This window comes from Theropithecus gelada, chromosome 2 (genome assembly GCF_003255815.1).
Source record: "Theropithecus gelada isolate Dixy chromosome 2, Tgel_1.0, whole genome shotgun sequence".
Classification (NCBI taxonomy): domain Eukaryota; kingdom Metazoa; phylum Chordata; class Mammalia; order Primates; family Cercopithecidae; genus Theropithecus; species Theropithecus gelada.
In genome coordinates this window covers 50,117,674-50,132,703 of record NC_037669.1, presented here as the reverse complement: position 1 = coordinate 50,132,703, position 15,030 = coordinate 50,117,674, and the positions used below count along the sequence as shown (strand labels likewise).

The 15,030-nt window shown below is 41.9% G+C and overlaps 1 protein-coding gene across 3 annotated transcripts in view; it reads left to right on the top strand.

Annotated features, from left to right (window-relative positions):
• The window catches only part of C2H3orf20 (chromosome 2 C3orf20 homolog), a 93,280-nt gene that overhangs the window by 34,664 nt on the left and 43,586 nt on the right, over positions 1-15,030 (top strand). For all 3 annotated transcript variants that reach the window (XM_025376587.1, XM_025376586.1, XM_025376584.1), the window contains exons 8-10: positions 5,155-5,307; positions 6,427-6,547; positions 13,380-13,511. In XM_025376587.1, the coding sequence (XP_025232372.1) occupies positions 5,155-5,307; positions 6,427-6,547; positions 13,380-13,511 (406 nt within the window). The remainder of the gene's footprint in view (positions 1-5,154; positions 5,308-6,426; positions 6,548-13,379; positions 13,512-15,030) is intronic.

Below are 15,030 nucleotides of genomic sequence, written 5' to 3'. Positions count from 1 at the left end.
AGATAGCTGGGACTACAGGTGTGTGTCACCACGCCTGGCTAATTTTTGTGTTTTTAGTAGAGATGAGGTTTGGCCATGATGGCCAGGCTGATCTCAAACTCCTGACCTCAAGTGATCCACCCACTTCTGCCTCCCAAAGTACGGGGATTACAGGCATGAGCCACCACACCTGGCCAACAATATTAATTCTTCCAACCCATGAGCACTGGCAACAAGCAGTACAAAATGGTGTATAAACAAGAACAAAAAGCAATGAACAAAAGGAAATTATGCCATTTACAACAGGATCAGAAAGATTAAAATACTTAGGAATAAATAACAAAGAGGTACAGAACTTGTACACTGAAAACTATAAAACATTGCCAAATTAAATTAAAGAAGACCTAAAAAACACAGGAAAGACATCCTGTGTTCATGAGGGCAACTCTTTTGTGTGTGTTGATCTTATATCTGTAACTTTTCTAAATTTATGTGTTAGCTCTAGATTTTTTTGTGTGGATTCTTTAGAATTTTCTATATATGAAATCATGTCATCTGCCAACAGAGGTAATTTTACTTCTTCCTTTCCAATTTTGAGGCTTTTTATTATTTTGTTGTTGTTGTCGCTATTTGCTGTGGCCAGAACTTTCAGTACAATTTTGATTAGAACTGGTGAAAGCAGGCCTACTTGTCTTGTTCTTTATATTAGAGGAAAAGTTTTCATTCTTTCATCATTGATTATGATGTTAGTTGTGAGTTTTTCCATATATGGCTTTTAATATGTTGCAGGAGTTCCCTTCTATTCTGAATTTGTTGAGTGTTTTTTTAATCATGAAAAGGTATTGAATTTTGTCAAATGCTTTTTCTTCATCAGTTAAAATGATCATGATTCCCCCCGCAACCCCTGCCATTTTATTACTATGGTACATTACATTGATTTTTGTGTGTTGAACCATACTTGCATTCCTGGGATAAACCACACCTGCTCATGGTGTATAATCCTTTTGATAGGCTGATGCTAAATTTGGTTTGCTGGTATTTTGTTAAGATACTTTATGTTTATATTCATAAGGGATATGGGAAGTTTTATTTTTATGTATTTGTCTGACTTTGGTATCAAGATAACCCTGGCCTCATAGAATGAGTTAGGAAGTGTTCAGGTCTGCTCTTCTATTTTTTGGAAGAGCTTGAGGAGGATTGGTATTAATTCTTTAAATGTCTGGTAGAATTCACCAGTGAAGCCATCTGGTGCTAGGCTTTTCTTTGTTGGGAGATTTTTCATTACTGATTTAATCTCCTCACTTGCTATAGTTCTATTTAGGTTTTTTATTTCTTTTTGAGTCACTTCTGGTAGTTTATGTGTTTCTAGGAATTTGTCCATCTAGGTTATCTAACTTTATGGTATACAGCTGTTCATATTGTTGTATTATTAGGATTTTTTTTTATTTCTGTAAGGTCCCATTTTCATTTCTGATTTTAGGAATTTGAGTCTTTTTTTTAGTCAGTCTGCTAGAAGTTTGTGCTTTCTTGATTTATCAAAGATGCAACTTTTGGTTTTGTTCATTCTATTTTTCTATTCTCAATTCTGTTTTTCTCCCCTCTGATTTTTTTATTGTTTTCTTCCATCTGCTAGCTTTGCTTTAGTTTGCTTTTCTTTTTCTAGTTCCTTAAGGTAGAAAATTGGGTTATTGATTTGAGATCTTCATTTTCTTTAATGTTGGTATTTGCAGCTATAAATTTGTTTCTGAGTGTTGCTTTGCCTTTCTCACATCAGTTTTGATATGTTGTGTTTTGTTTTCATTCACTTCAAAGTATTTTATAATTTCCCTTGTGATTTTTTTATCCACCTATTGTTTGTGTGTTAATTTTCATGTATTTGTGAATTTTCACAATTTTCTTTTGTTAGTGATTTCTAGTTTCATTCCATTGTGATCAAAAAAGATACTTTCTATGGTTTCAATTTATTGAGACCTGTTTTGTGGCCTAACATATTGTCTGTACTGGAGAATGATCCATGTGAGTGTGAGAAGAATGTGTGTTCTGCTGTTGTTGGGTGGGATTCTGTATGTTCAAATCCTCTATTTCTTTCTTTTTTTTTTTTTTTTTTTTTTTGAGGTGGAGTCTCACTCTGTCACCCAGACTGGGGTGCAGTGGTGCAATCTTGGCTGGCTGCAACCTCTGCCTCCCGGGTTCAAGTGATTCTCCTGCCTCAGCCTCCTGAATAGCTGGGATTACAGGTGTACACCACCATGCCCAGCTAAATTTTTTTGTATTTTTAGTGGAGATGGGGTTTCACTATGTTGGCCAGGCTGGTCTCAAACTCCTGAACTCAGGTGATCCATCCGCCTTGGCCTCCCAAAGTGCTGGGATTACAAGCGTGAGCTACTGCAAGCTGCCTAAGCCCTCTATTTCTTTATTGATCTTCTGTCTAGTTGTTCTATCCATTATTGAACATGAGGTAGTGAAGTCTCCAACTATTTTTGTAGAACTATTTCTTCCTTTAATTCTGTCAGTTTTTAAATTTATATATATATTGAGGCTCTGTTATTAGGTGTGTATATCTCTATAATTGTTACATATTCTTAAGGTATTCACCCTTCTCTCAATATGTAATGTCCTTCTTTGTCACTTGTAAAAATGTTTAACTTAACATCTATTTTGCATGGTATTAGTATATTCACCCCTACTCCCTTTTGGTTACAATTTGCATAGAATATCTTTTTCTATCATTTCACTTTCAACCAAGTTTTGTCTTTGGATCTAAAGTGAGTCCCTTAGACACAGCATATGGTTGAACTGTGTTTTGGTTTTTAAAAATTTATCCTGCCAGCCTTTTTTTTTTTTTTTTTTTTTTTGAGACTGAGTCTCACTCTATCGCCCAGGCTGGAGTGCAGTGGTGCAATCTTGGCTCATTGCAGCCGCCACCTCCTGGGCTCAAGCGATTCTCATGTCTCAGCTCTGGCCTTTTTGATTAGAGAGTTTAATCTATTTCTGTTTAAAGTAATTGCTGATACAGAAGGACTTAATTCTTTAAGTTTTCTATTTGTTTTCTATATGTCTTATACCATCTTTGTTTCTCAGTTCCTTCGTTACTTTCTCTTTTTGTGTCTGACTTTTTATAGCATGCCATTTTGATTTACTTCTCGTTTTCTTTTCTCCATATTTTTAAGTTATTTCCTTAGGGTTATCTTGGTATAATGGGTTGAATGGTGTCTCCCAAAATTTGTAACCACATGGAACCTCAGGATATTACCACATTTGGAAATAGGGGCTCTGAAGTTGTAAATTTTAAGATGCAGTCATATTGTTGGGGTGGGCCCTACTGCAATGACTAGTGTCCTTATAAGAAGAGCAGACAGACACACACACACACACACACACACACACACACAGAAGAAAGCTATATGATGACTGAGGCAGAGATTGAAATGAAGCATGTACAATCCAAAGAATACCAAAGATTTCTGGCAATCACCAGGAACTGTAAGGGGCAAGGAAGGATTCTTCCCCAGAGCCTTCCAAAGCATAACCCTGTTGACACCTTGATCTTGGATGTTCAGCCTCTGGAACTGTGAGATTATAAATTTATGTTGCTTTTAGCCATCCAGTTTATCGTACTTTGTTATGATAGCCCTAGGAAACTAATATACCTGTGTATTACAATTAACACACTAGTTTGAATTAATAACTTGCCACAATAATATATAAAACTCTGCTCCTATATAGCTCTATCCCTTCCCCTTTATGTTGTTATCAAAGAATTATGTTTTATAGATACATTGTGTGCCCATTAACATAGGTTTACAATTATTGTTTATGCATTTATCTTTCAAGTCATATAGGAAAAAAAGAAAAATTATATGCTGAAAATACAATACTGGATTTTATATTTACTTATATAGTTAACTTTACCAGTGTTCTTTTTTTCTTTGTATGAGTTTCATTTCATACAAATGTCCTTTCATTTCAGCCTGAAGGATTCCCTTCAGTGTTTTTTTGCAGGGCAGGTCTACTAGTGATTAACTTCCTCAATATTTGTTTATCTGGGAATGTTTTAATTTCTTCATTTTTGAAGGATAATTTTGCTTGATATGGAATTGTTGGTTAACAGTTTTATTTTTTTCCTTTGAGGTCTTTAGGTATTTCATATTGCTGCCTTCTTAACCCCATGGTTTCTGATGAGAAATCAGCCATTAATCTTATTGAAGGTCTCTTATATATGATGAATCTCTTTTTTCTTGCTGCTTTCAAGATTCCTTCTTTGTATTTGTCTTTTGACAGTTGAATTATAATGTGTCTCAATGAGAATATCTTTGAATTTATCCTCCTTGGAGTTTGTTAAGCTTCTTGAACATGTATATTATTGTCTTTCATCAAATTTGGGGAGTTTTCAGCATTATTTCTTCAGATATTCCTTCTACCCTAATTTCTCTTGTCTCTCCTTCTGGGACTCCTATTATTCATATGTTGGTAAGCTTGATGGCCTCCTGTAGGTCCCTGAGAATCTTCATTTTTCTTCATTTCCTTTTCTTTCTGCTTTCATTCTGAAATGCGTCTGTGTCTGGAGTACTGCTTGTGAAATTCCTGCACACAGGAATGTCCTGCCCATACCATGTCCTCCTTAGTCAGGACCAGTGCTTCTTGGGGCCTCTTTACTAGAAAATGAACAGGGAGACATTACCTGTCCCCCTTGATTTGTCAGAAGTGGGAGCAGCCTGACAGCATTAGAAATATTGCTGGCCTTAGAGATCAAGTCCTGGCTCTGCCACTTCCTTGTGATGTGACATGAGGCAGATAATTTTCTGCACTTTGGATTCCTCATCTATAGGGTGACCAACTCATCCTGGTTTGCCTGGGACTTTTTAGGTTTTACACTGAAAGTTCCATGTCTCAGGAAACCCATTAGACCCAGGGGGACCCTACTCATCTGTGAGAGGAAGATAATACTACCTACCACAAGGTGGTTGTGAGAAAATAGAAAGAAGATACAGAAAAACAGCTAGGTCATTATTGGGTTCCATGATCATATAATTGTTACCTATGCAAAATGCAAGGAGGGTGTTTGAAGATGGAGAATGATGCACCAAATAGCTACCACTTTGACATGTGGACTTGCTTCAATGGGACAACTGAGAGGGGGGTTTTCTGTTAGTTCTACCTGAACATTTCTGCCAGCTATCCCTCTGGAAACATCGCTATATGTCAGATCCCCACATGCTGCAGAGGGAGAACCATCACTTGCCTCTTTAATGACATACCTGGCTTCTCCTTGCTGGCCCTATTCAATGCTGAAGGTCAGGGCTGTGTTCACTACAACCTAAAAACCAGGTAAGTAGACTGGAAGAGTACTAGTCTCATGGAAGTACCTCTGAGGGTGATGGAGGGAGGACTGAAGTGGTGACTATGAGTCCCTGGTTAAAGAAGAAGCCAGGCGGTGTCCAGAGGTCTAGTAAGGCAGTGAGGCAGGGCTGAGGCTGTTTCTGCAGGGACATAGGAACTTTAAGGCTCAGCCTTTCCTTGCTGTGTCTATGCCACAGCCAATGAGAAGGACACCTTCCCAAGTCCTACTCCACTTGGTACCCCAGAGTACTAAGATCTTGATTGTTAGTTATATTAATGGAAGAATTATTTAGTGGAAAAAATGTTTTGTACCAGGAGTGGACGGAGAGGCATGAACACACTACTTCTGTGGCATCTTTTAAGAGAAGTGCATATTCTTGCCAGCCAAAAGTTGATATTGTCTGGCTTTTCTTTTTTGTTTTGTTTTAGTTTTTGTTTTGAGACAGGGTCTTGCTCTCACTCTGTCACCCAGGTTGAAGTGCAGTGGCATGATTATAGCTCACTGCAGCCTCGAACTCCTGGGCTCAGGTGATCCTTTCACCTCAGCCTCCTGGGTTAGCTGGGACTACAGACATGCGCCACAATGCCTAGATAATTTTTTAAACTTTTTGTAGAGACAGAGTCTCACTGTGTTGACCAGGATGATCTCAAACTCCTGGCCTCAAACAGTCCTCCTGCCTCAGCCCCTCAAAGTGCTGGGATGACACTGGGTGGCATAAGCCACCATGTCTGGATTTGCCTGACTTTTTATAAGGAACTGTTCTTGGAAGAAATGACTTACTCTTATGTTATAGGTATTCCAGTTCCCATCTTGGTGCCTATTATACACTTGGGCTACTAGGCAACAGAGCACAAATCCCATTTCTTCCCCTCTTGTGTTTAACCTGAGCCTTCATCATCTCTCTCAGAATGGGCTCCTCCAGTAGCATCAACAGGTGTTAAGGGGCCTCAGACCATAGCAAGTGGGGAAAGTGAGGCTGCCTGCAGGGTTCCACCATTCCTCCAGCCTGGAACTGAGTCTTACAGACCTGCCTGCCCATAGCCTGCAGTGATGAGAGCTTCCTTCAGGGGCCCAGTGGCAGCTACTCACTTCTGTATCTCTCCTAGTTGCCCATATGTATTAATCTTGGATGAGGAAGGTGGGACCACCAATGACCAGCAGGGCTATGTAGTCCACAAATGGAGCTGGACTTCCAGGACGGAGACTCTGCTTTCCCTGGAATACAAGGTATGGATGGGCAGCACAGGTTGGGTGGCAGTGAGCATCACTGTCACAGGGAGGGCCTTGGCATCCTGCCATGCACTGCCTAGCATTAAAAGCCCAGGGCTACCCATAAGACAGGAATCCTGCCCTGAAGGAGCTCATAATCTTATTCAGAGGCTCCCAAGTTGGTGGATGGTGGTCCAGGTTGGCTGAAGGGAACTTTTCACCAGCCTAAACTATTGGCTGCTTTACAGACATTTCTTGGTAATATCCTTCCTGTGTAATTTTTATTATTAATATTATTCTATTTTTACTGTTAAAATATGTTTTATGAAGTCACGGTTATAGTAGTTGATAGCTTTATTTTTAATGCCTATGTGTGGCAATAATAAAAATTAGCAATTCTATATTGGTCTCCTCAGTTTTTGTTTTTATTTTATTTTATTATCTATAAAATAAAACAATCTAGAAGTCAAAAGTGACTGATAGATACAAACTCTTTTCATTCATTTGGCTGTTCAGATAATTATTCACCGAAGATTAATTAAATAACATATAATAAAGAGGGCTGAATTATTAATAATATATTAGTAAACTTATTAATAAAGCAACTAAGTGTGCTTGTCACTTATCTGTGGCAGAGTTCCTCATCATTGACACTAATGACATTTTGAGATGGATACTTCTTTGGTAGAACTGTGCATTGTAGGATGTTTAGCATCCCACTAGATTCCAGTAGTATCCCCTTCTCCAGTTGTGACAACCAAAAATATCTTCAGGCATCACCAAATGTAGCCTCTGGGGGGCAAAATTGCCCCCAGCTGAGAATCACCAATCAGAGGATGGAAGGAGAAACAAAACTTATCAAGGAACTCAGAAGTCTAAGGGAGTAATAAGAACACAGATTAGACACAGGTAAGAACTGTGAGAGAAGGGAGTGCTGGGATTCAGAGAAAGATCACAGAACATAGCATCCACTCAAGCTGGCCTGAGAGAAAAGCCCCACAGTAAGGTTGCGGACACAAGCACTCGGAGTGCATGGGAGGGCTCCAGACCCCTGGAGTCTCCTGTTTCTTGTTCTCTTGGTTCATCCTCTACACTGGCCACTGACTCTCCTTATGCTCTGATTCCTCAGACCACACCTCTGCTCAGGAATATTCACTCCCTTGAACATGTCTCACCTTTCCTACTCCTTTGGCCTGAAATGCACCCCCTCCTCTCTTTGCCAGTGCAAATGGCCTCCCAAATTCCTTCAAAGCCCTGCCCAGACTCCCCTCCTTTGTGCCATCCCATCCCACACCCATTTCTCTCTTCCCACAGTGCACACAGTTTGGATGAGTCACTTGGTAATTAATGTTAGGAAGAGGTTCTCGTCTCTGGCTGCGTATCAGAATCACCTCTGGGACTTTTTATAAAATAAAGATCCCAGGCACAGCCCCAGAGCAACCCTGACTCAGTTGGTATGTTAGGAGTTTTGGATTTCTGTGGTTTTCGCAAACATTTCTGAGGCGTGGCCAGGTCTGAGATCCCCAGTCTAGGGGTGTGTTGTGTTGTTTACTTAATGTTTAACTTTTCATAGCTGTATGAAAAGTTTATAATCCAAGATTAGAAATCAGTTGAAGGCAGGCATCATAAGTTGTGTGTTAGTGTGGCCAAGCAGAGAACTGTGAAAAGAATTTGAGGAGCTAAGTACTAGTGCCAACTTTGCCAGACTGTGGCTGTGCAACTTTGCAAAAACCTTTCAGCTTCTCTGAGTCTCAGTTGTCTCATCTATACAAAGTGGGTCACCAGAACTGCCCTCCGGCCTCATGGTACTTTCATGAGAAGAAATGAAATAATGGAGGGGAAAGTGCTTTGACATCAGTAAAGTGTGTTAGTAATGCATTTTAGTTCACTGTAATATATTTCCTGGAGCTGCATGCAGAAAAGCACAATAGAGGCATGTGAAGTCAGGAGTGGCCTGGAAAAGAAGGTGGCCCTGGGGTTGTAGCATGGGGGTGAGTGTGTGTGATTCACATAGAGAGGAGGAGAAGGCAAAATATCTTCTAAGTAGTGGGAGCAGAATCTGCAAAGGTTGAAGTTGGGACTAAATGTGTAATTTTTAAGAGGTCACAAGTGCTTCTTGTGAAAGACAGGTGGAGCAAGAGGTATGTATGGTGTCAGGTGGAGGCGGGAGGCACTGGATGTCAGGCTGGGGAGTTTGCATGCTGTCTTGGAGGCTGCAGGGGCCAATTTGTTTTTACCCAGATGTTTACTATTTCCATTGTTCTTCATTACTCTTTGAGGATCCAGGTTTCCCTCTGGTACCATTTCTCTTCAGCCGGAAGAACTTCCTTTGGCTTTCTTGAAGTGTGTATCTTCTGGCAATGTAGTCTCTGTTTTCTTTCATGATAAAAAAAAAACTCTTTATTAAAGGATATTTTTGCTGGATATGATTCTGGGATGATTTTTATTTTCTTTTTTTTTTTTTTTTTTTTTTTTTTTTGAGACGGAGTCTCGCTGTGTCGCCCAGGCTGGAGTGCAGTGGCGCGATCTCGGCTCACTGCAAGCTCCGCCTCCCGGGTTCACGCCATTCTCCCGCCTCAGCCTCCGAGTAGCTGGGACTACAGGCGCCCGCCACCACGCCTGGCTAGTTTTTTGTATTTTTAGTAGAGACGGGGTTTCACCATGTTAGCCAGGATGGTCTCGATCTCCTGACCTCGTGATCCACCCGCCTCGGCCTCCCAAAGTGCTGGGATTACAGGCTTGAGCCACCGCGCCCGGCCGATTTTTATTTTCTTTCAGCATTTTAAAGATGTTCCACTGTGTCTGTCTTCCATCGTTTATAAGAAGTCTGTAGTTATTCAAGTCACTGTTTATTTTCTTTACCTGCTTGCAAGATTTTCTCTTTTCTTTGGTTTTCTAAGTTTAACTGATACATTTAGGTGTAGTTGTCTTCATATTTATTCCATTTACTGAGCTTCTTGAGTCTGTAAATTCATTTAAATTTGTTTCATCAAATTTGGGGAATCTTCTAAATCTTCTTTAGAAAAAAAAACCTGCAGGCCGGGCGCGGTGGCTCAAGCCTGTAATCCCAGCACTTTGGGAGGCCGAGATGGGCAGATCACGAGGTCAGGAGATCGAGACCATCCTGGCTAACCTGGTGAAACCCCGTCTCTACTGAAAAATACAAAAAACTAGCTGGGCGAGGTGGCGGGCGCCTGTAGTCCCAGCTACTCGGGAGGCTGAGGCAGGAGAATGGCGAATGGAGTAAACCTGGGAGGTGGAGCTTGCAGTGAGCTGAGATCCGGCCACTGCGCTCCAGCCTGGGTGACAGAGCGAGACTCCGTTTCAAAAAAAAAAAAGAAAGAAAAAAAAACCTGCTCCAATCTTTCTCCTTTTCTTCTGAGACTCTAATTATGTCTATTTTAGACCTTTTGATATTGTCCCAAGGGTTCCTGAAGCTCTCTTATGTTGTTGTTATTCACATTATTTTTCTCTTTACTTTTGAGATTGGGTAATTTCTCTTGATCTGTCTTCAAGTTCAGTGAATTTATTCTGTCATCTCCATTCTACTATTACGATAATAATATAATAATTTAAAATTTCAGATTTACATATTTTCAGCTCTAGAATTTCCACTTAGTTACTTTTATATTTTTTTATTTCTCTGCTGAGATTCTGTATTTTATAATTTCTTACAAGTACATTTTCCCTTACCTCATCTAGTGTAGTTAAATCAGTGTTTTAAAGTCCTTGTCTGAAAATTTCAATGTCTGGGTGTTATCAGACAGAGTTGGCCTCTGTTGATTATCTGTTGCCTTGAGAACAGCTCACACTTCACTGGTTCTTCACATATTGAATAATTTTGGACTGTAGGTGGACATTATGAATGTTACGTAGTGGAGTGTCTGAATTCTGGTGTATTTCTCTGAAGAGTGTTGATATTCTTGTTTTAATAGGCAATGAACTTGGTTAGACTGAAACCACAAACTTTGTTTCACTTGCAGAAGCTCACATCTCCGTTCAGTTTTTCTGTTTGTTTGTTTGTTTCTTCAAGCGTAAGGTGTCTTGAGTCTTCCCTGCTCAAGCATGGTTCAAGGATCAGCCAGAGACAGGGACAGTTTATACACAGAATTCTGGCCTCTCCTTCTCTGGTGCTGTCCTTTCTGGAATTCTTTCTACAGTTTCCCATGACTGTGGTTGCTCCAGGTTCTGTCCTCTGGGTTCTTCAGGCCAGAAAGATGGTGGAGTTTGGCCATGACTGTGGCCTGCCCTCAAGCTAAAGCTGCAAAACAAAACCTTATCCCATGCTGCTCCTTTCTTTTAAATTTTGACTCCTCTTCAAAGTCTGCCTGCATTTGTTCACTCTTCATAGCCTTTACGTCATTGCTTTTTTTTTTTTTAATTTTTTCAAGCTTATAGTTATCTATGAGGAAGGCAGCCTGTCAGACACTGACTCAGCTATACCGGGAGTAGAACCAGCTGGTTAATTTTTAAGCTGAGGACTGAAATGCTCAGTCTAGCATTTTTGGTTGACTGGAGAGAGACCAGTGGGTGGGCTAGTGGAGAAACTAGTTGGGGAGTTACTAGCCAGACCCAACAGCATTAAAAATAGCAGCAATATTTTTTAAAGGGGTCATTTCAATAAAATAACTCAGTGGTGCACAGGCATGGCCTGTAAGGGGTAGATGAAAGGAAAAGAGAATTGTAGATGACTCCATGATGGATTATGTGTCTGGGCGGAAACAGAGAAGTTTCTGAGAGGATCAGTGACCAAAATGATTTTAGACATGCTTATTTGGTTCAGTGGCCATATCTCTCTGGGCTACTGTGACATGGACCCTGACCTAGTGTGAGAGATTGGGGATAATGGATAAGTATAATGGGCTGGCTAATAAACTCTCAAGAAGACAAGTCTGTGGTTTATAGAGCTGCCATACTTGGGCGTTTGGGGGAGAGAAAGAGAAACCATCCAGGGGGCAAAATTAATAAATAAAAGCTGTACTATGCTAAGCTATGAAATCTGCTGAAATTGGCTAACCATCCCATGAGAAAATTTCATGGGATAAAACTTTTTACTTTTACCTTACTTTTTACTATTATTGTCCCCAGGCTCAGAGAAGCTAACCAATGTGTCTAGAATTGCCCAACTGGTAAATGGCAAGGCTGGGATTTGACCCCTGCTCAACTGCTAAGCTTGAGCTCCCAACCATGGCTCTATACTACATCTCTCTAGAAGGAGGACAAGAGAAAGGAGGGTTTCTTTCTTTCTTTCTTTTTTTTTTTTGAGACAGAGTCTCACTCTGTCACCCAGGCTGGAATGCAGTGGTGTGATCTCAGCTCACTGCAAGCTCCACCTCCCAGGTTCACACTATTCTCCTGCCTCAGCCTCCTGAGTAGCTGGGACTACAGGCGCCCACCACCATGCCTGGCTAATTTTTTTTGTATTTTTAGTAGAGACGGGGTTTCACCATGTTAGCCAGGATGGTCTTGATCTCCTGACCTCGTGATCTGCCCACCTTGGCCTCCCAAAGTGCTGGGATTATAGGCGTGAGCCACCGCACCCGGCCGACAGTTTCTTTTAAGTGAGAGTGATCAAGTTTGAAGATGTCAAAAGACTTGGCATGTCATAGTTCAGTGCTTTCAGGGTGCTGGAGGGAACTAGTCTCCAGGCTGCAGGGTGTGAGGAAGAAACTCAGAAGTAAGGAAGTTAAGTGTAGACCCTGGGGTAAGCAACTGAAATAGTAGAAGGAAATGGAAGGAGCAAAGCAGAGAGTGGTTTTGTTTTGTTTTGTTTTTGGTTCAGAGGCATCCTGGGGGTATTTGTAGGTAAGGGGATATTGTAGGTCAGGGGCATTGAAGACTGAGAGAAGCACAGCAGTGTAGGGCTGCACACTCTGAGGCTCTCCGGGAGGGTCCCTGCATATAAATTGTGCTCTGCACATGCAAATTGTTCAACAGCCTTAAATGTGAGTTGCTCTACCTCAAATTGTACCTTGCCCTGACAATATCTGCTCATGCTGGGCATAGGCTTTAATGGCTTACAAAGCCACTTCCAGCATTTTTATCTCATTTGATCCTGATAATAGCCACTCAGTGATTTCATGTGGAAGAAGTTAAGATTCAGCGAAGCCAACTGGCTTGTTATCAGGAGGCAGAACTGGGACTCACCCATAGACCACAGAACTCTCAGTAAGGAGTGAGTTGTTATAAGGGCAACTCATTCCCCCACAATCTCCAGTCTGGTACTGCTTAAAGGAAATCCCACTCTTTTGGAAGTGATAATAAAGAGTAGCTGCCCCTTTTCCACCCATCTTTGGCTCCTCCTCAGGGGAAGAGTAATGACATACTTGTTGACTTTAGGGGAAGGGGCTGAGTATGTGTGGCCCAGGCCCTTCTGGGTCCTCTTTGACATCTTCCCACTCATCTTCAGCCGGCTTTCCAGTGCTTCCTGCCAAGTGGTCACCTTCCTACCGCTGTAGGACAAGAGTCAGAGTCAGACCTGGTGCCTGAGTGGACACATCTGTCTGATTCAGGGATAAAGGGTTACCCTCTGATCCAAGCTGCATTCCCAATTCATCTTTACCAGAACTGAAGCTGATTCATCTGCCAGTCACAGTGGGTTTCATGCTTGAGTTGGAAAGGGAAGGAGCAGGAATAAGAAAGCATCATTTACTTTTTCAGTGGGTCCCCCAGGGGAGCCTGGAATTGTTCTGTCTTCTCCATGAAGCTGAATTCTAACCTAAGAACTGGAAAGCTCTTACAAATCTTCTGCCCCGAGCCAACAGGGGCTTTGTGCTTTGTAGTGGGTCAGGAAGGGGTGGCTGGGGCCATAGAAGCAGGGATTCTCTGAGTACTGTTTCTTCATCTACAGGTGAATGAGGAAATGAAGCTAAAGGTGCTGGGACAGGACTCCATCACGGTCACCTTCACCTCCCTGAATGAGACAGTAACACTTGCTGTGTCGGCAAACAACTGTCCTCATGGAATGGCATATGAAAAACGGGTAAGGCAAGGCAGACCAGGCACCCTGCCCTGACCCCTGGGCATCTCAACGTGAGTTGCTTTTTCACATTTCAGGGCTTTTGCCCTTACTCCCCACCACCCTCCCATGCAAAGCCCTGCCTCTTCCTCTGCCATTATTCACTGCCTACTCTTAGTACCACCTTCTCTGTGAAACTTCTTATATCAATTAAGAGTCTCCCAGTTGTAAGTGACAGAATCCAGTGTGGACTAGCTTAAGCATGAAAAAAAATATAGTGGCTCAATAAACTGAGAAGTCTGTCAATATGCACCTTCAGGCATGGCTGGATCCAGGCCCTGAAATGATTCCACCAGATCTTCCCATCTCTTGGCTCTGCTTTCCTCTTTGTTGGCTTCCTTCTCAAGGAGATTTTTCCTGTTGATGACAAGATGACCATGAACATCTCTGGGCTATTATTATACCAGCTTTAGTGCCCCTGGAAGAAGAAGGACTTCTCTTTCCTACACACTCCAGTAGAAATGCCAGCATCAACACTCATTGGCTCTATTAACTGCCCATATGTGAAACATTTCCTGTGGCCAGGCGTATGTATTGCTCCCATTGGCCAAGCTTGAGGCTTATGTCCATCCTGGGGCCAAGGTGTAAGATTAGTCTCAAATGAACCACCTGGGCAAAGGATAAGGCAGAAGAGTTTCCCTAAAGGAAAATCAAAGTGCTGTTACCAGAAGAAATGATACTGAGTAGAATAACTACCAGTGCATGTTGATGACCTTCTCTACCACCCTCTTCCCATCCCAAGTAGAGTTAGTCTCTCCCTCTGCTCAGCCCCGCTAGCAGTGACAACCTCCATTCTAGACTCCTTTATTTTCAAGTCTATCTGCCCTACAAATTGAAAATTCCCTGTGATTCCCTCTGATGTCTGTTGTCCCAGGGCCCCCAGCATGAGGACTACTTCAAATTAAGTCTTTACCAAATATTTTTTGGGTGGATGAGAATACTGTGGTGACTGGGAGTCCAATTCTTCCATTCAATGGGTCATAATGGATCCTACTGTGTACCTGGTGATGTCAAGGCAACATCAGGGAGAGAGGTGGAGAGGATTAAGAGGACACAGTCCCTACACCCTGAGTGTATATCCCGAAAGAGAACACTTGACCTCAACACAAGATGGGGGTAACCAAAGCTTAGGTGGGTAGAGCAGACTATTTGAGCTCCCCACAGGGCACTCTGCCCACTAAGGGAAGGCTCCTAGAAGCAAAAGCAGGGTGACCACACTTCTCAATTTGCCTAGAGCCAGTCCCAGTTTATACCGGAGCAATTACACACCTGGAGCAATTGTAAACGGCACTATGTGTTCCCCTCAGAAGTGTCCTGGTTTGGATGATAGATTATATGATCATCCTGAGCAAGAAGCTCTTAAGCTGTGTGGGCACTTGCCACTGTATGCCACAAGCTGACAGATGCTCAAAGCTGGCAGAGCCCAGCAAGGGCAACCAACCCAATGTCCAATAAGGACATAGGGTGTGGGCATTTGTTAGGG